This window comes from Notothenia rossii, assembly GCF_949606895.1.
Source record: "Notothenia rossii genome assembly, chromosome: 8".
NCBI lineage: Eukaryota > Metazoa > Chordata > Actinopteri > Perciformes > Nototheniidae > Notothenia > Notothenia rossii.
This window is the reverse complement of record NC_136906.1, coordinates 72,835,366-72,861,645: the sequence shown is the minus strand read 5'-3', so window position 1 is coordinate 72,861,645 and position 26,280 is coordinate 72,835,366. Positions and strand designations below refer to the sequence as shown.

The window sequence follows — 26,280 nt, the reverse complement described above, 5'->3', positions numbered from 1 at the left end:
AAAAGACAGACAACACATTCTCAAACAGCCAAGGCTACTCACATTGAATTTAGCTGATGTCGTATATCAAATAGCGGGGCACCGGCTGACCGTTCACTTTGTCGATGATCATCTCCTTCACAGATAAAGAACAGAGATACACTTTGTTGTTATTGACAGAAAGATATATACAGTTGAATGAAGAAGGGAGGACGCCTTCACTGTATAGTATGTGCAGTTTTTCTTTGAAACCAGGGTAGAAACAGTGAAGCACTTGAGGGTGAACGCTCTCGAGGGGACGCATGTTCACAGGGGGGAACGCCTGCAGCAATGACAAGGGTAGTCTGGAATTGGGGAATTTTGCGTGTGTCTGTGTGTACGCAGTGAGGTCTGGTGAAGAAGGACATGAAGCAGAAATAGCAATGCCCATCCATTATGCAACACTTTCCAGTTGAAAGTCAGGTGCAGCGGTGGTGCAGGACGCCCATCAGACACATAAGACGTTTTCAAAGAGCTGTTACACAACCAGGCAGCGACAGCAGACTCAGACGTCACCACCGCTCAAGCACTATAGAACTATATATATGTTTTTAACTCTTGTAAAATATTCAGGTGACTAACTGTGCTCTGCGGCAGTAAAAGACAGGTAGAGGAGAAGCAGGTGCTGGGAAGGGTGGGAAGTATTTTAAGGATGCTGCATACTTTTCCATACAAATGAACAAATAAGGAAGTGTTATGGCTGAATGACAGGAATGAACCTTATTATAATTGATGTATTAGCCTTCATGTTGTTCAAAGAAATAACTTATTTTGGGTCAAATGAGTCATGTAATGTTGCAGCCCTCTTTTAAAGTTGTTTTCCCACTAGATAAAGCTGTTATTATTGAGTTTGGTTGTATATGAGCTCCAGGGACTCTGCTGTACTGGGCAGTCCAGATGAGTTTACTGAATAATGTGCCGTTTTTTAAAATTTCATTTAACTCACAATGTGGCCCAAGATGGGCATTTTTTCTCCACAGGGCCAGTGGAAATAACAGTTAAGCCACTGCTGTTCTAACTGTGCCGCGTGTTGTTAAGCTCCAGCCCTGTTGTGCTGATACAATAATTATGTATTTCTAACCAGGATATTTATCGACTTTATATTGTATTGCACCAAGCAAAGTCTGTTATCTCTTATTATCACAACTGCCAGATGAAAAGACAGCTCAGTTTTGTCTAAATTGTTCTGCAATCCCGTTTGATTTGAACATGAAAAGCTGCTTTTGTTTCCAGTAGTCAATAAGCTGTAGTAAACGTAATGACTATCACCCATTGGTTTCAGAAGTCGTAGATGAAACCTGGGTGGAGATAAAGTGGGACAAAAGTGGAGCTAACATCCATAGTTTTTGTATATAAGAAAGTTGTCCAAATGTATCTTAAAGGGGACCTATCATACAAAATGCACTTTTTGATGTCTTTTGTCCCCGATGTGTCAGGAAACTCACGCAGCGTTAGAAAATAAAACTAAGGATGCACCGGATATTCGGCCACCGAAAACTATCGGCCGAAAATGGTTATAAAAGGCCCTTTCACCGAATGTCAGAGAACAGGGTTACGTTGATCATAATCCGCATATTTGTCCGGGTGTTTTGATTTCAAGTGGTGGATTAATCCCGAAGTGGTGAAAGTCTTTGCCGTTACACCCCCTCGATAAATGTCAGCTGAACACGTTTTACAAATCGCAATCCACGCCTCTCTCTCTGATATTTTGAAATATCTCCAAGCGGCAGACATGTTGGCTCTGAGCCAGCCGTCCAACTTTTTTGGACGTAATATGGTCGGTGCTCACATTAGCGTCGCTAACACTCAGAGCTAACCTGTACTGGAGAGCATGTGTGTGAAGAAGCAGGAAATAAAAAGGAACTCACCTTGTGGTATAACCGGCAAGAGAGAAAGCCTTTGAGCTCCATACTGTTTCAGAAATAATCCTTGATAATCCATGATATGGCGTTGCATCACCGCAGTATTTAGTTTAGACGGTAGCTGCCAGGTCCCGCATGAGCTCAGCCCCCTCCTTTTATTTTTTATTTTTAAAGCTTTATACCCAAAATCAGCACTTTTGAAACAGGAAGTGAAATAGAGGGATATGAGGCATGGCTAGAATGGGTTATCTGTTTGGTATTTTGAGCAAAACACTTCATAAACATGTTTTTTATATATTTTGATATATCTGAGACCTATGCTATTGCCTAAAAATAGCATGATAGGTGACCTTTAATATCTCTTCAAGATGGACAATAGAAGAAGTGTACTGATTTAATGAGAGGGTCTGGTAAATTATTTAACTTTCACCATAAACCATGGATTTTTAAACACCCCTTAATATAGTTGCTCACTTTGAACGCAACATTTAGCAACAACTGGTGGTGGAAGACCGTTTGATATAGGCTACACTGGTAGTAATGGGCGCCAATTAAGTACCTGCAATTATTTTGAATCAAGCGAACATACTATACATATTGTGGTACAATTAATCATCAATGTGCTTCTTTACTAGCTTATATGTTTATATCAAAAGGCAAGAACAAACAGCAACACTTAAATAGGGCCAGAGCCATATTGGTGGAGTGGATGAAGAAGAGTGAATGGCAGGCACAGAGAGAATTAATGATGTCCTTTGGAGGCTGCATCATTATGCATCTGGTGCACTGAAGCGTTGCACAGACAGACAGCGGCGGAGGAATACATTAATGTGACCAAAGGCAACCAAATTCAATCTACATGGCGCACGCATCCAATGTTGGACATCAAGTTGATGTAAAGCTCATTAAAAACTGTACAACAGAACAGCATGTCAAGACTAAGACCAGTGCCTTTGGGTTGAAGATGAAACATATCAGGCAACACAGCTTGGCTTCTACGGGGCTCAACATAGCCTCTCTCAACGGAGAGAGCCAGAAGCATCAACAGTTGAATAAACACAGTCAAAACAAACCTTGTAGCAATCCAAACACAAGTATGGCCTGCTCCTTCCAAATAGCACTAATGCGCCGCAATTAGATGTCCTGCCTGAGTGAGGAAACCACATTCGCCGCATCAATCATCAGCTGTTAAGCCAAGAGGAAGCAAACACCTACTTTACATAAAATTGCTAAACAAAACATGGCCAGAGGCAAAACAAAAAACAATCACAGTCAACTTATCTGTCATCTCTAGGGCCGGAACATCAAACGCAAAACACTGCCAGACATGTATGATTAAATCTCGACTGACTGCGTGACAATAAAGCAGTTTGGCTGGCTGTGTTTCCAGTTGGGGAACGGGATAATGACTCATGTGTGTGCACCTGCAGCTGGGGATTTGTGTGACATTAACAGCACGAACATGCAAATAAGAAAACGTGCGTGGTATTATGGATGAGGGAGGAGAAGTCAGCAACCCCAACTATCACCCTGGGGAGCGTATACTGAGTATTACAACACAGTGTGAGGCAAGAGAGGAAACAGTGACAAAACTATTAAACATTTCTCCAGGAAACGGACGATCGTTTTCCTGTAAGCCTGTAAAGACTTGACTGTCAGACATGCTTTTCTTTCACCTAAGCTTTGGCAACTCGTGTCAATTATCTGCAAGACTGCGCGGCAGGGGGCAAGAAGTGAGTGAGACATCAGAAATGGAGGGGACTAGCTTGAGCTTCAATAATCAGGATACATGTATTTATTATCCTTCCAAGAATGGAAATAGTCATCAAATACAATGCTGCATGGGACAAATAGTTCCCAGAACAGTGTCCTTCACATGCTTATATACAAGAGAGGGGGTATCACAGTCACAGGATGCAGGAATACCGGTTCAAAGCAACATTCAATGTTTAGTTCAGATTAGCTAAGGCCGACGTAGTCAATAAACATGACAGTCATTTGTGTATCTCCATAGAGGCTGAATTATCATGTTAATCACATAGCTATCATATGCCTAAAGCAGTCCTGACGCTCTTCTGGGTAATCATACATCCTGTTACGTCCACAGTTATGTAGGGCCTTTGTTATCATGAGATACTCTGATATTGGAAGATTACTGAAAGTAACGGCTGTGGGATTTTTTTAAAGCCCGTCACACTGTCCCGACATTGACACCAGATGGACACACGAATAAGGAATTGTGAATTTCGCACAAAGATGGCCCCGAACTTCGTCAACGGCCAAGCAACAGCTGAAGCAAGTACGATGCCTACAGAATGCCACACGATGGCGCCCGAACCACACACGAAGGCAACATTTACATTACATTTAAGATATACAACTGCAACGAAAGTAACCAAAACAATTATGTTAAAGTACTATGGGACTTTACATTTTGGAAACTTGAGATTGTATATAATAAAAATTGTCACTGATATTTCCGGACTTTCTTCTTTACTTTCTTCGTCTTTATATGTAGAAGATATTAAGCTTTCACCGTCATGTTGTTTCCATAGCAACAACAACTTCCTGTCAACAGCGTAAACTCGCCTTCAAAATAAAAGCATCAAAAATAAAACAGGAAGTTAACCTAAATTACATTTAAGACCTACAACTGCAACGCAAGTAACAAAAGCAATGTAATAACCTATCAGTTCCACAGAACACAAATTGGGTTATTTACATAATATGTTTGCATGATTTTGTTGTGCAATAAAACAACCAGAGAAGCGATCTGCTCGGAAACATCGCACACCGTGGTCTCATCTCGATGTCATCGTACTATAATACAATGGCTACATGACGGCATTGCGAGGGCTTCACGTAGTCGTGTTGCCTTCCTAAGACAATCGGGCAGCTTCTTGTTTCCTTCGTATTGTCTTCGTGAGGCGAAAAATGCCCAATGGCACCGATGATCAGACGAAGATGACACGATTTGACAAGATGCCCTCACGATGGCCTTACGAAGGGCAAAATGGACAAACAAATTCAACACGAAAATGAACCTTCGGCAATTTTTTGGTATGCCAAAGATTTTGCCACCGCTCACAAAGTTGCTGCCGGAGCCTGAGAAACTCCAACGGCTGTCATACGATGCCCTCACGAATGGCCCGATGTTGTTACGATCAGAGCCGAATTTCAACATTTCCTTTATCGTGTGTCCGTGTGGTGTCAATTTCCGGACAGTGTGACAGGGGCTTAAAGGAGCATCAAGAGAAGCTAGCATGGCACAATACATGACAATCCAAAAACAAGAGCAGTATTCACTCACCCCATCCAATAGAGTATTTGCGAGGTGTACACGTGGATCCTTCCGGAAAGGAAACTCTAGGTTCGCTATGTGGAAGATCGTGTTGTCTCTGTCGATCATGAATACTTCATTTTTTCCGTTGATCAACATCATGTACCTGCAGGAGGAGAGGACGAAACATTATGTATTTTAATCAGAAGGGAGCAAGGTGGGTTATTCATGCTGTGTTAAAGAGGAAGTTGTTAATTTTTTATTTTTTTCGGTCGAGTTTGAATGAAGTAGGCAGTGTTATATGAATCATTCATTCAAACGAATCTTCTGTACGTAGCACTTTATAGATAGGAAATGTACCTGCAGGATTCTTGCTTTTGAATAGAATAAAATTGGGAGGGATGAAACCCTCTTTAATGGTCTTACATGCAGAGCACACAGTGAAATGTGTTCTCTGCATTTAACCCATCCTAGTACCAGAAGTCTAGTACTAGGAGCAGTGGGGAGCTATTGTACTGCGCCTGGGGAGCAATGGGAGTGAGGGGGGAAGGGGAGTGTCCGGTGCCTTGCTCAAGGGCACCACGGCAGGGCAGGAGGTGAACTGGGACCTCTCCAAGTAGCAGTCCACACTCCATATTTTAAGTCTGGTCGGGGACTTGAACCGGCGACCCTACAGCTCCCAGTCCAAGCCCCTACTGACTTCTTCATGGTCAAATGCAATTATTGTAAGTCCCTTTGGACAAAAACATTCAATTGAACGTAATATGATTGCTTACAAGACAATTTAGCTAGTTCATCTAATTCAGTGAAAGAGAGAAACTTACATTGAAAAAGGTGCCTTTTATGCGATAAAGAAAATAGGTTTAAGAATATTTCCCTGCTTGAAGTTTTGTGAGTTTATTTTGTTTATTTATTAAACTGTTGAAACTTAAAGAGCATAGCAAATTCAACACTCAAAATCATCAAAAACTGAATATATCTGCAATGACAAGTTGGAAAATGTTTTGCATATATCCCAACCATGTACATAAATTAAATATAAAATGAGGAGCGAAAATAATTGGGATAATAACTTGATTCTATTCTATTACTATGCTTAAATTCCATTTTTCCAGACAAACAAAGCTTTCTATAATTAGTTTTTATTTATTTATTCGGAGGACTTAATACAGTTATCACATTATAAAGCTGAATTGCTGAGCGCGAAGAAAACCACACTTGAGATTTGTGCTCCACTCGGTAACTACCAGACAACAGAGAGCGGGGATATCTCTAATGTGCAAATTGGTCAAATAAAAACAAGAGGTGAAGCTGTAAGAGCTTTTGTTTGCCCGAGGAGAGGAGAAAGATCACCAAACAGATAGCTTCTAATTGCAACATAATATTAAAGCAACCACTTTTCCTTTTATCAAGCTGTGCTTTGTGGGAACCATCATTGCAAACTAAAAGCGTTCAAGCGCATAACGACAGCTTTGCAATAAATAAACACATAAAAAATGCCAACCTTTATTTTTTTAAACATTAGGAGGAATTTACTCAACAAATACTTACTAAACTTTTTACAGCCACAGGAATAAAATGCTTTATTCTAGGAATTGCAAACAAACTCAGTTTTTATTAAAAGCACACATTGCCAACACAAAAAGCCTTTACTTAAAGAGGCCCTATAATGCTTCTTGGAGTTTTCCTTTTGCTTTCGTGTGATGTATAGGTCTGTGTGCATGTAAATGGTCTGCAAAGGCTAAAATCATGAAGTTCCCGCTAGAGCAGGGGTGTCAAACTCAATTTCATCGCGGGCCACATTAGCATTATGGTTGCACACAGAGGGCCGGTTGTAACTATACATATATAAAAAATACATAATATATATGAAATAATGTATGATATTATATTATTGCCTCTGCATTGGATTATTATTGGATAGGGTAATCATTTAGTAATTAACTAAGTCTGAAAGCAGAAGTCCAGGGCAAATATGTGCAAGTCTCTTCAGTGCGCATGTCACAAAACGAGATGCATTGTGGGACATGTAGTTTATGGGCAACCTGCTTCTGTAAAGTGGCATGTAACCGTATAATAAACGTATTATATTCTTTGCAAGCTCTTGCGGGGCCACATAAAATGAAGTCGCGGGCCGGATTTGGTCCCCGGGCCTTGAGTTTGACACCCCTGCTAGAGAGGGAGTTTCTCTCCCACACACTCCCCCCTCTGAAGCTTAACGAATCCAGCCTTTGCATGGGAGAAAAAGACAGAATTAATATCTGCATGAATATAAAAAATTTAAATAAGGTTTCTGTAAAATCCATTAAACAAAAGTGATTGATTGCAGTAGTTGTACAATCCATACTTTGTATTACTGGATTACACCGCTTTACACTGAAAGGGTTTATCTGTTATTTTGTGCATATCATTCTGTATAGTTACTTAATTTGGCTTCAGTGCAATTCAAAATCAAGTTAACAGAAGCAATAGAGAAACTTGATAAACGGGATACTGCTGGAAAATGTCTTTTTCATCCACGAGTGCACTCGGCTGCGAGATTCAAAAACTGGAGAGCAGTGACATTCAGACTGTTCAAATAGCTGTCAAAATAAGTCAGTTTACCACCATGGTTCATGATAAGCCAGTTCTCCTCTCCACCCTGCCAACAGGTGTGTCAGACTCCTGGAGCGTAGAGACATTAAGACTTCTACGCTGAGACCTTTCAGACTTTTATCACCGTTACACCTTCATCTCAGCTCTCAGAAATAATGCATAGGAAGGGGGAATATCAAAGAGAAGAACCCTATGTTTTCATGGTATAATCTCTGAGAGCTGCAGCCTGTACAATTAACCTGCTAACAGCTCCTTTTCCATGAGCAGATGTGTTATAAAATATGACCATCAACACACGACACAAATGATGTTCAAACTAAACCTCCACATAATCACTGGATTTATCTGTAAGTATAATAGTTCAGAGAGGCACGAGTATCATGCAAAAACGTTCATACCGAATGTTTATTGTTTGATCAACTGAGTAAGCTGATCACTGAGCTGGCAGACATGATAGGTAGTTTGAAATGAGGGACAGCAAACAGACAAAATCCTTGATCCTCCCTTCTGTCGGTTCGTTAAGACGAGCTGAAGAGAAACACAGGCTCTATTGCTGCCTTTATCCCCCAGAATAGTCACTGTAACAACACTGATCACTCACTGCTGAAATAGCTTCTTTCTACTGCTTTGTTAACACTTTACGGAGACATCTGTTTTGTCACTTCTGCTACCCGGAAAAATAAATAGCACAGTAGTGTCATTTTAAACCAACATTCACACATATGGACTCAAGCGTTAGAGACGTGACGGCGCATTTATTTCAAGAATCAAATGTCAGCGTGACACTGAGAATAATTCAAGCTCATACAAATGTCCTCCAACAAGTAGGAGCAACAAAGCCATCCATTTCCTTTCATCCAATGGAAGCACAGCTGTTTTCTGCTGGAGATCAACAACGTCGAAGTACTTGAAAGCTAAATGGAGGAACGTCTGATTGGCACGGCATTTCCCATTCCAGATTATTGCATTTTAATTAGCCAGTGCAACTTGATTCAAGTAAACAATGCGTAGAAACACATTGCATGGTAAATAACTGTTTTCTAGTAGATAAGCAGATTTCTTAGAGCCCAAAGAAGATGTCGTTGAAATATCTTTCGTCTGAAAAACGGTCCTAAACTCAAAGATAATTGATCTAAAAAAGGAAGTGAACTGAGAAACTGAATGTTGAAAATGTTTGTTCCCAATAATTGTTCTCCTATTCAACCATGTGATTCATTAACCGACTGTGTTCAGCATTATTTTGTTTTCTTGTTGATTAGTTATACTGGAGTGGGCTTATCTGGTGAGGCATGCTGTTGTGTGCTCAGTCATATTGTACAGAACATATCGAACAAAATAAAAAGTATATCTAGAAAACTGACGGCTTCATTACACACTTGTTATAAACCCAATTACACCTGGCTGCCGGCTGCACTCTCACACAAATCCAAATGGTTGAATGAAACAACATAAACTGAGTACTAATGACTTACTGCAGTCATGCTACTTTTAAGGTTAGGTATACGAGTCAATGTGATCGGAATACAGAGGCTGATTATCGTTTAACCTATAAGGATAATTATGCCTTACAATCATACTTGCCAACCCTCCCGATTTTCACGGGACACTCCCGATTTCACTGACTTCTCCCGGTTTCCTCCCGGGGTCATATTTCCCCTGATTTCTGACAAAATCAGATTTACTCACAACTGTTTCCACTCGGACTTTAATACAGCTGCGCCATTGTTTGGTTTCCATGGTAGCGCGTGTCTTTAGTTGCGTGCAACTGAAAGTCTAAGAGGGTGAGAAACTTAGTCACAGAAAACTGAACAAGAATGGACAACTCGACCCTCTGCTCACCCCTTTCCTGTAAAATACAGGTCCAGCCCACACATATGCTCCATCAAGGAGGCCGCAATAAGGCATTGCACTTACAACTACAATAAGCATGTTAATGTTAATCTAACACCTCCGGCGATCCACTAGCACACCGCCAACCCCCCCGCGGTGGTTTTGAAATGCTCCCGATTTCTGAGGTCTCAAGGTTGGCAAGTGTGCTTACAATGAGTAGAAAGCAGTTATGGCGCACACACTGTGAGATACCGCTGATAAGGCTGATGGGATGGACACCTTTTGGGAAAACGGAGTCCGATGACAGACTTGAGATTAATGGCTTCCCCACTGACAGAGCTATGCATTTCTCATACCTGCTGTGACTCTCCACCATTATCACAACGGGATTATATGTAATAAATATGCCATAAATACCAGCTGGTTCAAAGTTTGACATTTGACAAGCTGCCAAAATGTAATATATGGGCAGAATGATAAACCAGCAGACAGGAGACAACACTGAAAGCTGAATATTTGTGAGGGACATACTAAAAAATGTAATTGTTTTTAAATGTTATAGTATAAGGCTGCAATTTATGTCTTTAATATCGATTTATCTGATGCGTATCTTCTTAGAAAATTGATTTAATATTTGGTTTATTCAGATGTCAGAAATGCGTCATATAAATTGTCCATAGCCATCCCAATAATGACGATTTAATGTAACAAAAACAGCCGTATGATAACATGAATAAGGGTGAACAGAGGGTCATTATCACAGGGTGTATATCAATATAAAAGCTGCAATTTGGGTTGTTTCCCATGGAGAGATATTCCAATGGATTATTTTACACCACAGAAAACCATGACAAATAATGTTTTGTCCAATAATACACTTTTTCTAAAATTGAATTAAGAAAGATGGTGCATTTCTTCGAGGCGGCCGTCTCAATTGTATTTGAGAAACAGTATGATACAATTATTATCGAGCTACGTGCTATTGTAGTAAAACTAAATGAAGTTGGATGGGGATGAGAGGAGAAGAAAACAGCTTCATAAAAAGTGCCTGTCTTTCATGAAATGCTCTGCTGTATTGTCCCTCCAGGAATAAATGCGGAGGTAGATGCCACTCCCTTCAAAGTTATTATAATCTCAACAAGGGCTTTTCATTTGGGAGGAGGGGGATTGAGAAGCTCGACGTAAAACCCAATTATTTCCATTATACTCGAGTAGCACTTGAGCAGGCTGGCCGAGGAAAGTGGTAATCATAACCCTCAACACACACTTCGGTTGAAAGAGAGCTCCGATCGATAAGTGAGACCCTCCCCTCCCCCTCCAGTCATGACAGAAGCAAGCACAAAAACACACAAGCCTTGAGGTATAAAATCAGGGTCACCCAAAAGTCTCTTGGAAACTGCAAAAGGAAAATATGCAGAATGTGGGAGGTGAAGGAAAGAATGGTGAGTGGGCTAGATACAGCAGCACATTCTCAGGGTGGGAGCGGGCACAATGAAAGCATTAAAAAGACATGAAGGCAGGGAAGAGTGGACAAAATAATAAAAGGGAACAGGAAACGCCTGCAGTTTAGGCAAATTATTCCCACAGACAGAAGAAAAATCCTGGTGATATCTTTTGTCTCAGGAAAGGACAGAGAAGATCAAACAGCGAGTCACGACAGAGAATATCAGACAACCAGTGCAGACCCAACAGGGCTGCGCCGAGCACAAGCGCTTCCCCTGCTGTCTAATTGGCCAGTTAGCCATCAAGTGTGTTCAGAAGGAGACCATTAGTGCTGTGTAACCCCCCCAGTGGTCCTCCTCTTCGTCATAGTTTCTTCATCTCTCCCTGAAATACACTGTGTACTTCCCTAACGACCAATGGGAAAAATATTCAATCTAATGGGCTCCTTTTATTCCCTCCCCGCCTGCTCTTTGCTCCGGTCCTCTGATGGGTGCTGCGAGCGTCAGATTTCATCTTCATCCCCCGAGCTCCTTTCCCCCCCCCCCCAAGAGCACTTTAGCCTAATGAAGCAGAGGCGGGCCATTGTGTCGACTTCTCCAGTGTAGTCCCGTGGCTTGACTGACAGCAGCTGAGCTCCAGGGGAGGTCTGAGATCAGATCTAGCAGCTTTGCACATCATTACTGGTGCGTCAATGCTGTCTAAAGGCTGGTAGATTTGTCATTTAGATAACGGCATCAAAACATAAAAGGCCCTCACATACTATACTTTCCTTTTAGATGTTCCGGAGTTCAGGTGGTTTTTATAAAAGTGAAATGCTTAAATGGTTTCTGTGTCCTGCCGGATACAGTTGTTTGAAAGGCTGTGTCAATGTCTCACATGGGAGTAATATAATTGTAATGTCGGTGTAGTAATGGTGTTTAGAAGTGTAATATCAATGTAAAGTCGGCGTAATATGGAAGTCATTTTTGTGTTTTATGAGGGTAATTTGGGTGCAATAATGGTGTACAAACAGAGTAACATGGGTGAAATAGAGATGTAATATGGGTTTGATAATGTATCAAATGTATACTCTAAGTGGGCTATGTATATCAGGAGATTCAGAGTAAGCTGAAAAATAAAATGTTTTCAAATCACATTAGATTGTTTTGTGAGTCACTGCAGAAAAAAAAAAAAAGTCTCATTCCCACTATTAGGGGTCTCACCGAATTTAGCCAAAAAACAACTCTAGAGTTAAGGACTGTCTGACCTTTGGTAGAAGACAGATGCAACACTTACCCACTAAAAAGTTCAGGGAAGCAGCTTTGCACCTAATCCCAGAGGGGACGGTTTCACAGAAAAAACAACCATTTGGTCTTTATCCTTCTCTCGTGTAAAACTGCAACCCTTCTCATAAACAGTGAACCTCGCATTCGTACCACTGTTTTGCAAAATGCACTCGAATAAAAAACAAGTGCTTTTTTTTTTGGTTTTACTTTCCCACCAACCAACTTTCCCATCGTCTACTCTGGTGGTAGATTCAAACTTTTATTCTCATGAGAAATAACAAAGCGAGACAAAAACGATATAAACACAAACATAAAATACTAAGCAAGCCATATCCAAACCCTAAACTACCCTTAACAAAAACATTATGTGGAACATTTCACAGGAAAAAAACCCAAATGTGACGAGAGGCAGGTCTAAACTAGCCATAGACCATACCCTGCAAATGAAAACTGACAAATAAAAAGTAAATAATGTATAAAAGCACACAGTTTCTCCGGAGCAGCAGGGAGTATGTTCTTAAAGCTCAGCAGACACACTTAGAGCTTTTGGAACTTGTGTCCCAGCATTATCTTTGATTAGAAAAAGGCTTTAAAGAACAGGTGTACTGGAAACATGAATTAGCATTATTACATGGCTTAGTTGAATACTCGATTCTGATTGGTCAATTCAGAACACGTGACACATTGTTAATCCGGCAGTACAGACCGCTGTCAAGGATTTATTGACCGTTGTTAACGACGCTCACATCTGCAGAAAGAAGTCTGGTCGATTTAACTGTATACAGTTTGGCTTTTCAAACGGTTTGCTTGTCTTCCGTTTTCCGTTGTCTACCGTCTGAGAGCAAAATGGAGGGGTTTTAATATTAATTTTAATATATTTGGAGAGCACAGTAATTTGGATGAATGGTTAGTGGCTGATGAGTCGCCAGCGAAGAAAACAAAAAGACAAGAGGGACAAGAAAACAGCGGAGAAGTAACGGGGCAGAAACCATCCTTTTTACGCAGACATAGACATCAAACGGCAAAACCTATTCAGTTGCCAGTTACTTTGGCAATAGGACAGGGATATCTAGATACTTCCCAATGTTTGACTTAATGAATTGTGCTACTTTGAAAGCACGCAATGATGTTTTCAAATCTGTAATCAAAAAGCTCCTCAAAAAACGCTATCGGAGCAGTTCCCGCCGTTGCTACGTTAGTTCAAACGGTAACAACGGACTATTTTTCTTAGCGGATGCATGTCATTTTAAATCAATAAAAACATGTTCAAAATCTATAAAAGCATTTCAATTAACATTGGGAGTCATGTCGTGACTTTGTTGAGAATGTTGGCCGTGTAATAAGCGGGATAATGTGCAGCGACTTGGTCATTATGGTGATCAAGATCCGCTTGGCATCAGGCTCCTGATCAGCCTGTCGGGTGTTCTTTTACCCATAATGACCCACATTATCCCTTACGTAGTGCAGTTTACAAATTCCCATGTACACACGTTTGTCTTTTGTGAGCTGAACTCTCTCCCATGTTCATTACTCAAGCTATTTGGAGCAGCAATAAATAATAGTTGGTGCAGTCTGGGGTGCAAGGACCATACAAACAACGTAACAAACAGAGACTGGCAAACAGAAGGAATAATGCACCGAAAACAACCGGAAAGCCGTGTTCAACTCACAAGATAATCTGGCATATGGAAGCAAACATTGGTTTATTGATTCCTCCCTTTGAGATAAAATAAGACGGACCTTTAATAATCCCTGTGGGGAAATTCAGTAAATGACTGAAGTGCTAGGAGACTTTGAGAGGAAATAAGGACTGTTTTTCCTCCACTCCAATTTCACTAATAAAGTCCAATTCGAGCAGTGTTTATTGTTAAAGTCACAAAGACGTACTTTGCCCCTCTCTCACCTCTTCTTCTTCCCTGAGGCTCAAAACCAATCGAGCCCTGACAGGCGGCTCTGCAACAAGTTGATTAAAATCCCAACTCTGCCTGTGTTTCCTCTCTTTGCAAATCCACTGATGAGGCCGTCTTTTCCAAAGCCTGATAGGAGCCAGGCTTCTCTGCCGAAAGCGGAATAAAAATAACTAATTGCGTTTATTTTTGACTGAAATTGCAATCAAGGCATGAAATTAAAAAAGGAATGATAATTTTTAAACATTATTCACACTATAAATGTATGGCAATTATCATGGTGGGATTTTTTTAAGAGGACCTGTACCAAGCAATGATTTGTACATTTGTAAAAGACGATGTGTAGGTTGGGAGTTCTCTGCAGCACAACAATACAGGGATTTGGAAATAACACTATAGCAGATGTATTTAAAGTAAATGTTATAGTGTGTGTCTTAATTAGGGCTGAACGATTAATGTGCTCCACATGTACCAGCCATTGTTAACCAATCAGAAGTGGCCCATGATAGAAGGTGATAGACAGATTGATCCAATCACCTGCCAAGTATTTTTGAAAGTGCCTGCCCTTTCCAAATGGCTTCCAGTGGAGCTTTCCTAGACGGTTTGGTGAAACAAACCGTCTGAGTCAGGTTAGTAATGCTCCATCACATGTTTCTATTACAGAGTGAATCTTAAACTGAAGCTTGACTTTAAAGCAACCCAACGGAAGTTTGATGTAAGTTTAGTTCTTTCACTCGTAGCTCGGGCTGCGGGGGTGCTAGAGACGGGAGCATGTTGATGCGACCTTCCTAGCCGAGATATGGCCGCATTTTACAATAAACTTACGTCGGGTCGCTTAACAACAAATATCGCAAATCGCAATCGCAATATTTGTCAGAAAAATTGCAATTAGTTTTTTTCCTCAAAATCGTGCAGCCCTAGTCTTAAACGTACATTACTTTGTAAAGGACAATAATGAATTGCCTTGTGTTGAAACATGCTTCATGAATAAACTTGCCATGCCTTGCAGGGAATCATCCACGTGGGGCTGTTGGCATTAGACGTCAAACAACATGCTATAGTATGAAATAGAAGAAAAGAAATAGCTGATTTTAGAAGTAAAATTGACTTGCAAAAGAATAGGAAACGTTCTTTTCCTCACCAAAGCTGGAGGGATTTAAAATATGTAATCCATAAGTGAAGACCTCTGGCAATTTGCAAAGAGAAAATATCTTCCGGACCACCTTGAAGAGAAACATTTCCTATAAAGAAATCCCCTCCAGGTTATGAAAAAATGCCATGGGCTAGAAACAGGATAAGTAATTCTCTGCACACTCTCTTTGCAATGCATGACGAGAATGACAAATCACACTGCAGCACTTCGATCAGTACATCTCCGGGAAAATGTACAAAAAACATCAAGTCATTAGTTTTATCCGATGCATTGCTGTCCGCCACATATTACAGCTCATTTTTCAGACTTCATACTTTCCCCATCATTAGAGAGATTTTAGGATGAATAGAGCCCAAGACATCAATCATCATCTTTTATGATGACGGCTTATTCACTGCCCGCCTAAGACTGTCTGTCTCAGCTTTAACGCTCAATCTGAGATATGATCCAGATTAAATGAGGATACACAAACAGACATGTGGGAGGCCCGTGGAACTTTAATCATTAAGAAATCTAATGGATGTGTGCCTTTAAAGGGGCCCTTTTATGCTTCATGGGAGTTCCACTTAACTTGACTCTTATTTCGTATTGATTGTTGTGTTTTTTTTATCTTAATGTGTGCATATGTGTAAATGTGTCTGTTGATTGTGTATATAGGATGTACATATTTTATACATATATCGTATAATTTTAAATTCGGAATTGTTGGAAACGTCATTTCTCTCTCAAACTGTAGTAAGATTGACATTAAAGTTGACTTTGACACTTTCCTGTAGTGTGATATATAGGTTTGTGTAATGGTCTGCAACAGCTCAAATCCCAAAGTTTCTTCCAGAGGGAATTTCTCTCCCACAAACAAAATCTGAACATATAAGAAAGACCTATATATAAATATTCTAATTACTGTATAGACTATTCTGCACGGTTTCTATCCTATTATATTTACTTGTACTATTGTATGTGTGTATTGTGTTGCACTGTTGGAGGACCTAAGACCTGAGATATATTTTTTCCGCCGAGGACAGCAAATGAATATGAGACGAGCAGCACATAGACTGTCCCTCACAGCTTTCAACCCAGCGTATCCAGCGCATCAATGTAAGCTTTCCCCATGTGAGAACTCAACTTTATTACCTGCAGTCTGGAGTTGAGCTGTGAATATCCACCAAGCAAAGCTGAATCCACCCTTTCTGCTACTTCATATTGCCTCTGTGAGACATGCTGTACAGTCTGTGCATTTTCCAAGAAAAACAATAATAAAGAAAGCACAATACTGTGGGCTGTTAAAAAGAAGAAAGAAGCGACAGGAGACAGGAACCAGGCTGACAAGCAGAAATCAAGATTGAATCTTTTTAAGAAGCCCAAATGAATAGAAGCTCCAGGTTTCTGTACAGGTGTCAAAAAGCTTTAAAAAACAACAACTTGCAGATATTCTTTAAAGCAGTTAGAACTCTTATTGTTGAGAAGATAGGATGCAGCTCTGGAAAAGTACATTATGTTCCTATGAAAACAATTGTTAGGCTTTTATATATAAGGCTGCTAATATCAATGTATATTACATTAATATATATAACGTTAACTAAGTGATTAAATCAAATCGACATTGTTCTGAAAATATGTTTTTAAAAGCAATATCATTTGAAGATTTTGTTTTTTTTATATTTTGCACTTAAAGGTGGAGTAGGTATTTCACTTCAGAAACACCTTATGTTATATTCAATGGAATGCTCTTAACATCCCGATAGCAATGAATATATGAAATGCTTTGACAATAAATACATATCAAAATGTCATCTGTGGAAGCCGTGGCGCTGTAAAAAGCACGACCGGCTAAAATAACTGGATGGCCTGCCTGCCTGTCAGCCTTCCATCTGTGCACAAACTTATCTCGTGCCCTCATTGGTCATGTGCGCGTTCGTGTGTGTTGGAGGAGGGGCTCTGTAAGGAAGTCTGAAGGAAGGGGCAGATTTTTTCCGGTTGTGTATTTTCAAATTCTAGCGCACTCGAGCTGGTTTCTCCATTCTTACCTACCCTACCTTTAAGGTGCAATTCAACATACCAAGTACTTTGTATTTGCCTAAAATGTAATTCATACATGAGTATAAACAAATAGGCTTTACAACATGGTTATTTAAAATAGGCTACTTAATGATTGACTGCCAGAAAGCATGCTGTATTGTGATTTACAGTACATCTTAATCAACATATGAAACTATTTTTGAAATAGAAGATATTGCCCAGGCCTACTGTTGAACTTCACTGTTGTTTATACGGTTTAATGAACTTTCACCAACAGCACATCTTTTAGTTTCCAGCTTAACATGGGGTCCCAATTATCTGGAGTTCTGCGACTGTGAGGAACGGCTGCATATATTAGGGCAGCAACAACATTACGTATGATAATGAATGTTTCAAGTTTTCAAGGCTAAGCAGGAGAAGGTTATGGAATACCAAGACCCTCGCATCTGCAAATTAACACAAATACCATGTGCAGTGATTGAATTAAACTTATAAATTAGTCTGATTTACACTCTCCAAATGAGACTGGAGCATAATATGTTCTGGTGAGACTAAAGTCTAAATTATTCTGGGGGGGTTGTCCTAGTTGTGTAACAGATTGGTTACAAGAGACGTTTAACAAATGTCATTAAAAAGACCAAGTCTGTGGCACGCCGATTCTTAGGGCATACATTTTAAAAACAGCTTAGAAAACTTGATGGGGGTTAATAAATAATAATGGCAGACTCATTTATTATTGAAGTATACTGTATACGGGCAACACACTGCAACAAATATAATAAAAAAATTATAATTATTCATCACAAGATGAAAGGCTTAAATTAAAGATCTGAGTCACCATTTTGCTTACTCACAAAGTTACGAGAGAACATTTTTTCGAGCAAGTTTACGACTTTAATCTCGTGAATTACGATTGTTTATTGTAGATTGTATTTATTAATACATATTTAGCGCTCCAGAGAGTGTTTGAAATTAACTACTGTAGCCAAATGTGTCTAAATGAAGGAACATGTTCCCCGAAGCACCAGCGTGACTCACTGATGTTTTTTTAATAGATCTTGGAGACAACAGAGGATTATTGCACAGAATCAGGTTCTAGCTTCGCTGGCGGCCATTTCTTCAGGTTGATAGAACTTTTTCATAAAGCCCAAAATTACAAATGAACCACAGAGGAATTTCCAATCAGTCCACAAAACAACTCAATACTTGGAAACATTGCACATCCACTGCTAACTCTGGTGTCTCTTGGGATTCCTTCATAACACACGATATGACAGTCTCATGTGTTGTGCTGGTTGTATGAGGGTCCAATTCATGGGGTTCAGTTTATGTGAGTGTGACTTTAAATCTGGGTGGAGATTCGCAGGGTTTATTGATATGTTATAAATAGAGGGGATAAATAAATGAACGTCATTGAGATTGAGGAATCAGGAGAGGTCACTAGTAAGTGTGATTATTATATTGAATGTGATTTAAGTTGTATGGGATATGTGTGATCCTAATTGTTGTTGTCCTTTTTCTTCTAAGGTGAACAACCTATTTGGATTTTGATTAAATCATCAAAACTAGGAGTTGTTTCCGTTCATCTTGATTTCCCCCATACTGTCGGGAGATAGACAGTACACATACTTTAATGTTCAAAAAGGTATTTATTTTTCTCAGCACCTATTTTCACCCTCTGTCTGAAACCAGTGTGGAAGAGAAACTCCCTCGAGGGGGAACTTTGGGATTTTAGCCTTGGAGACCATTTACATGCACCAAAACCTGATTAACACAAAACAGGAAAGGTAAAACCCCAAAGATGGCAGTTTGATATTTTAAGGCACACACTTGGGTTATTAATAGATTTTCCTAAATAAATGATCCTGCCTAGCAACTACTGATTATTAAATGAAAAGAACTAAATGAAAAAGGAAATTGCTAGACTGCATATCTTACTTCACTTACCGTCATTCGGACTATAAGGCGCACCTGAATATAAGCCGCAGCAGCTAAATTGAATGATGTGTACATATATAAGCCGCACTGGACTATAAGCCGCAGGTGTTTTAATGTTTAATTACCATATGTAAGGGTTCGTGCACAGAGGGGATTGTCGGGAAAGAGAGGGCTGTTTGAGGAAGCTCCCATTTATTAACATTTCAACAAACAAGTTGCATATTTGCAAAACGTATTCAAGTGTTACCATTTAGTGCAATAGTAGCTACAGAACATGTGCTGTGTAAACTGTACTGTATCACATAGCGTTTCAGACACACAAACTTTTCAACTTTCAAACTTAAACGGTGCGCTCCCAGCGCACGTACCGGCAGTGATCTACAGCATTGGTTTTCAACCAGTGGTACGGGGACAAACTGTCTCGCTCTCGTAATGTCTGTCTGTCTTGCTCTCGTTCTGTCTCTCGTACCACTCTCGCTTCCACTTTTACTTTTGCACGCTACCTGTCTCACTCTTTTCCGGCCTCCAGCTTTTCCTGCTGGAACCCGCCGCTTAAAGGTGGGGGGCGCGGACCGGCCATAGAGCCCATAGAGTTAAAGGTGATGGACTGTAACCTGTAAAATCCATAGATTTAGGAGGTCCCCTAGTGGCCGTTAGCTGTAAAAATCCCTAGATTAGCCGCACCGTTATATAAGCCGCAGCGTCGAAAAATGGGAAAAAAGGCGTGGCTTATAGTCCGAAAATTACGGTAGTTAGTTTTTTCGGGTATTTTTGATGCATTTGTGATTACGGTACATTTGACTTTACTAGAGGAGGAGAAGGTGTTCCTGTATTGGCCAATCTTATGTTGATGATAGGAAGTATGATTGTATTCCTCATGTGGTAAGGTAAGTCTCTAATAATACATTTATCTTGATATTTTGAGGAGATAGTATTTCATTTTCTCAGCATATCCTGCAGCTGAGGGATGACTTGTACCTCGGATTCTGCCTCTCCCTGTATCTCAGGACTGAAGAAAAAGGCGTCACTACTCAGCAAGACTCTTCAAGTATCCCGAGGTAATTGGGGGTGAAGGACAAGAGCTCCAGGCAGAGGAGGAAGAGCCCACCATCACTGAACCATTAAAGAGCAAAACTTTCCAACTTCACTTTCAAGCAGAAAACTTTCTAACAACTCTTTCAAGCACCATCATCTGCAGCATCTTGGTGAGTGGACAAATCTGCACTCTGCCAGTCTCCCTCTAGCAGGAAATATAAGCAACCGATATGTAAAAATCGGAAATTGACTGCGGTGAGTGAATATTCACCAGCGGGAGAAACAGCACCCGAGTGGAATACTAACAACGTTTACCCCCTCGACACTGGCTTTTGGCAAAAGAGCATTAAAACAAGAGAAAACAACCAATTGAACCTGAAATGTGACAAGAAAGAAAATAGTCCTTTTTTGCATTTCTCATTCTATGTTGGCACCCCCATGTTTAGTCATTTTACAATTCCACTGCCCACATCTTCACCGTGTACTGAGCAGCTTGATGAGTATGAAGGTAAAGTGATTACAATCTAATGAGAAACAGAAGTCGTGTTAGCTTTCTCTCAGTCTGAAATGTTCATCAACACCCCTGATACATCCAACTGTTGAATACAAAATCCCTGTATAAGTATTGTTACTCAAAAGAAGGCAAGAGAAGCCAATCAGAGGCACAGAGAGGGATGCTTGTATTGATGTATGTAGATGAGGAGACAATTATTGTAGAGAGAGTCGTGAAGGATAGACATACCGTGTGCCGTCAGCCTTCCAGCTGACTTTGTATGGTTTCTGTTCCATGAAACGAAGGTTTGTCCTGTCCATGGACACAGGCTGAGCCCCAGGGAAACCAGATCTGAAACAACAGTGAACACACACTTCTTATATTTGTGTATTTCTTCCTTTATCCCTACAGCCCTTACATCTCATATATGGTTTGAGAGAAACACTAACGAAGACTGCATCGCTCCTCTCTCGACTAAAGACGATTGGTGGGCTTCCCAATAAACATTCAATGAAATCAAACATTACACGTGATACATTAAAGGTCCCATGACATGGTCATTTACTGATCATAATTCCATTGTTGAGGTCTACTAGAATACATTTACATTGTTCAATTTTCCAAAATCACATTGGTTCCTCATACAGCATCTCTGTGTAGTATGTGTATTCACTCTCTGTCCTAAACGCCTTGTTGGAGCTCCTGCCCCCCCCTCCATGAGCCCACTGTGCTCTGATGTGTGTTTATGCGTTACAACGGCGTTAGTTAGCAACCAGAAAATGACACGAGTAATGACAAACAGATGAGAATGCTGCGTGGGGTCTGGGTGCCGTGTTCAATCTTTTCTCAGCTGCAGCTCCGCGGATTTCTCAGCCTGAGACGGCGGGACGCGGCGAGTGTCTGTGTGTGTGCGTGCGTGCGTGCGTGCATGCATGCATGCGTGCGTGTGCTCAGGCTGAATTCCGCGGTGTCTCGCCGACCACACACCGGTAAGCCAGCTCACACTGTCCAAGCCTCGCAGCAGCGAACCTCGCAACGTCCCGCCGAGTGTGTGTGTGTGTGTGTGAGGAAGTCTACGTAACGGCTCCGCGGACGTAACGTAACGGCTCCGCGGATTGGTCCATTTAGACCATTTGTCGTCGTTACGTGATTTGGCTCCCGGAAGAAAAAAATGAAAAATGAAAAATCTCCAACGAGGCGTTCTGGGGCAGCATAGGCAGGTCTTTTCTGTGTTAGAGTTTTACTCGCTACAGGGTTGTGACTCTGCAGACAGTTTCCATGCATAAAATCCTTCATAACACAGAAGGGGACGGGTAGCTAATAACCGGAAGAGCACGACATGGGACCTTACATTAAGTTATGTATGTGGTCTTTTTATGATGAAGTATGTATGAAGCCTTAGAGATTTTGTTTAATCGTAGCATTTATAGCAGGGGCCTACAGGTGTGATGCTGACTCTTTAGCAGCTAATAATCAAACAGCAGGTGGGAGAGTAGCTGTGAATTATTTTGTCGGCAGGGACTCTAGTACCTGTTTTGCTCGTATTAAGCCAAAACAGGGCCGTGTAAAAAATGTTTTATTGTTCGTATATCATTATGACGCTGCCAGGACATTCGCCTTTTTGTTTGTCAGGTCAGCATTAGCTGCATGCGCCATGATGGGTGCCAATTTCACATGGACAAAAACATCCATCTGATCAATGATGACATGTATAGCCGCATGTCATCATTTCAGCGCTGGTTGTCTTGGTGGTGCCCAGCAAACAATGTGGGCTTCGTGAATAATTGGACAGCCTTCTGGGGAAAACCTGGTCTGATTAAGAGAGACGGCATTCATCCTACTTTGGAAGGTGCAAATCTCATTTCGGCAAACATTTCAGGGCTCTGTGGACTTAATCCATGACAAACTGGAGTTGAGACCAGGAGGCAGAGTCGCAGTCTTACACGCTTCTCTGCGCTCTCTCCTAGGCAGTCATCCATAGGAATCCCGACCCCAATAAAATACCCAATATTAACGGTGTGTGTGTCTGCCCAAGGACAATTTAAGGTAAAACCTAATAGAGGTGTCATACATAATAACCTAATAAAAGTAAATGTAACAACTACTACAGTGCAACAAAACAGGAAGATTAAATGTGGTCTCTTAAACATAAGATCTCTAGCATCCAAAGAAATACTGGTAAATGATTTAATATCAGATTATAATATTGATATATGCTGTCTCACTGAAACTTGGTTGAGACATGAAGAATATGTCAGCATAAATGAGGCCACTCCACCCAGCCATATCAATACTCATATTGCCCGAGGCACGGGCCGAGGAGGTGGAGTTGCAGCAATCTTTGACTCAAGTTTACTTATCAATACTAAACAAAAATTAAATTATACCTCCTTTGAAAGCCTCATTTTCAGTCTTACGCATCCGACCTGGAAAACTTTGCAGCCAATCTTATTTGTTACAGTGTACCGTGCACCAGGTCCTTATTCAGAATTCTTATCAGAATTCTCTGAGTTTTTATCAGCTTTGGTACTTAAAACAGATAAAGTAATTATCGTAGGTGACTTTAATATTCATGTTGACGATGATAAAAATAGCCTTACTGTTGCATTTAACTCGATATTAGATTCTGTTGGTTTCTGTCAGAGTGTAAATAAACCAACCCACTGCTATAATCACACTCTTGACCTTGTTCTGACTTATGGTATTGAAATTGAGCAACTATTAGTCGAACCGCATAATCCTGCTTTATCCGACCATTTCTTAGTAACTTTTGAAGTACTGTTACTAGACTACAAAGCATTAGCCAAAAGCTCCTGCAGCAGAAACCTATCTGTTAGTGCTATAGCCAAATTTAAGGAAGAGATTCCACCAATACTTAACTCGATAGCATGTCTGCATGTAGGGGAGGAAACTTATACAAAATGTACACCACCCCAAATTGATCATGTTGTTGATAGTGCTACAGATGCGCTGCGAATAAAAATTAGACTCTGTTGCTCCTTTGAAAAAGAAGAAAAGAAAACAACATAGATTAGCTCCATGGCATAATGCCGAAACCCGCAAAATAAAGCAAAAGTCGAGACAACTTGAAAGGATATGGCGTTCCACTAAACTTGAAGAATCTCGTTTAATTTGGCATATTACTCTCAATGAATATAAGAAAGCACTGCGTAAAGCGAGAGCAGCATACTACTCTTCATTAATAGATGAGAATAAGAATAATGCAAGATTTCTTTTCAGCACTGTAGCCAGGCTGACAGAGAGCCACAGCTCGACTGAGCCTTCTATTCCCATAGCACTCAGTAGTAATGATTTTATGTGCTTTTTTAACGATAAAATTGTTACTCTTAGAAACAAAATCAATGACCTCTTGCCTTTGACCAGTATAGTGTTATCAACAGCTCCCGGAAACGTAACTTCTAATAATATTACACTAGATAGTAAACTAGAATGCTTTTCAGCCATAAACCTTGAACAATTAAATTCAATGATTCTCTCTTCTAAACCATCAACGTGTATCTTAGACCCGATTCCAACTAAGCTGTTAAAAGAAGTTTTTCCATTAATTAGCACTTCTTTATTAAATATTATGAATATGTCTTTATTATCAGGCTATGTTCCAAAATCATTCAAAGTAGCAGTGATAAAACCGCTTCTTAAAAAGCACAACCTCGATCCAGAGGTTTTAGCCAACTATAGACCTATTTCTAATCTTCCGTTCCTCTCAAAAATTCTTGAGAAAGCAGTCGCAAAACAGCTGTGTGATTACTTAAGAAACTATGATTTATTTGAAGATTTTCAGTCTGGCTTTAGAACACAACATAGCACAGAGACAGCTCTGGTTAAAGTCACAAATGACATTCTAATAGCCTCTGACAAGGGACTTGTCTCTATTCTTGTCTTGCTCGATCTTAGTGCTGCATTTGATACTATCGACCATGATATTCTATTGCAAAGACTAGAGCACTTAGTTGGCATACAGGGAACCGCTTTAGGCTGGTTTAGGTCCTATCTATCTGAACGCTCTCAGTTTGTACGTGTCAACGATGAATCTTCCATGCAAACCAAAGTTAGCCATGGAGTGCCACAGGGCTCAGTGCTTGGACCTATTTTGTTCACACTATATATGCTTCCGTTAGGCAATATTATAAGGAATCATTCTGTAAACTTTCATTGTTATGCGGATGATACTCAACTATATTTATCAATCAAGCCTGATGAAATTAATCATCTAAATAAAATTCAAGACTGCCTCAAGGACTTAAAAACGTGGATGACCTTAAATTTTTTGATGTTAAACACGACCAAAACTGAAGTTATTGTACTTGGCCCGAAGAATCTACGAAACAAATTATCTAAAGATATATTAACTATGGATGGCATTAATTTGGCCTCCAGTGAGACTGTAAGGAATCTTGGTGTTATATTTGATCAGGATTTATCCTTTAACACCCACATAAAATCCATTTCAAGGACCGCCTACTTCCATCTACGTAACATTGCAAAAATCAGGCATATCTTGCCTCAAAACGATGCAGAGAAACTAGTCCATGCATTTGTTACTTCAAGGCTGGATTATTGTAACTCCTTATTATCAGGGTGTACCAAGAAGTCAGTCAAGTCGCTTCAGCTGATTCAAAATGCTGCAGCTCGTGTACTAACCAGAGTTAGGAAAAGGGACCACATTACTCCTGTTCTGGCTGCCTTACACTGGCTCCCTATAGAACACAGGATAGAATTTAAAATTCTTCTTCTCGCCTACAAAGCCCTTAATGGGCAGGCGCCATCTTACCTTAAAGAACTCATTATACCCTATTGTCCTAGTAGGGCATTGCGTTCCAAGAATGCAGGGTTGTTGGTTGTTCCTAGAGTCTCTAAAAGTACAATGGGAGCCAGAGCCTTTTCTTATCAAGCTCCACTTTTGTGGAATCAGCTTCCAGTTTGTGTTCGGGCGGCAGTCAGCCTATCCGTTTTTAAGAGTGCGCTTAAGACCTTCCTTTTTGATAAAGCTTATAGTTAGGGCTGATTAGATTCAGCCCCTAGTTTTGCTGATATAGGCTTAGTTTGTCGGGGGACATCTTACTTCTTCCTTCTCTCTGTCTATACCTGTGTACTCTCATGTTCCGATTAACCCAGCTTCCCCAAATTTCTTTCTTTTTGGTGTCTATATACGCCGGGATCCGGAGTCATGGATGATCCTGCGGTCCTGTGTCATGGATTGCGAGTCCTGGATCTTGAGTCGTGGCTGCGGTCCTGGATCATAAGTCCTGGATGGATATCCTCGTGGATTCATCTTCTTATTATACACACATGCATTTCAAAACATTTGGACTACCTATGTTGCAAATGTATTATCTTTTCAATTTACACACGGCATCTATTGCACGTCTGTCCGTCCTGGGAGAGGGATCCCTCCTCTGTTGCTCTCCCTGAGGTTTCTCC

The 26,280-nt window shown here is 40.4% G+C and overlaps 1 protein-coding gene across 1 annotated transcript in view; it reads right to left on the bottom strand.

Moving 5' to 3' along the window:
• Positions 1-26,280, bottom strand: part of rngtt (RNA guanylyltransferase and 5'-phosphatase) — a 40,363-nt gene continuing 14,083 nt past the window's right edge. The window contains exons 8-10 of the mRNA XM_079642834.1: positions 21,088-21,189; positions 5,191-5,326; positions 1-115 (exon numbers count right to left, since the gene is read on the bottom strand). Coding sequence (XP_079498960.1) covers positions 50-115; positions 5,191-5,326; positions 21,088-21,189 — 304 coding nt within the window. The 3' untranslated portion in view covers positions 1-49. The remainder of the gene's footprint in view (positions 116-5,190; positions 5,327-21,087; positions 21,190-26,280) is intronic.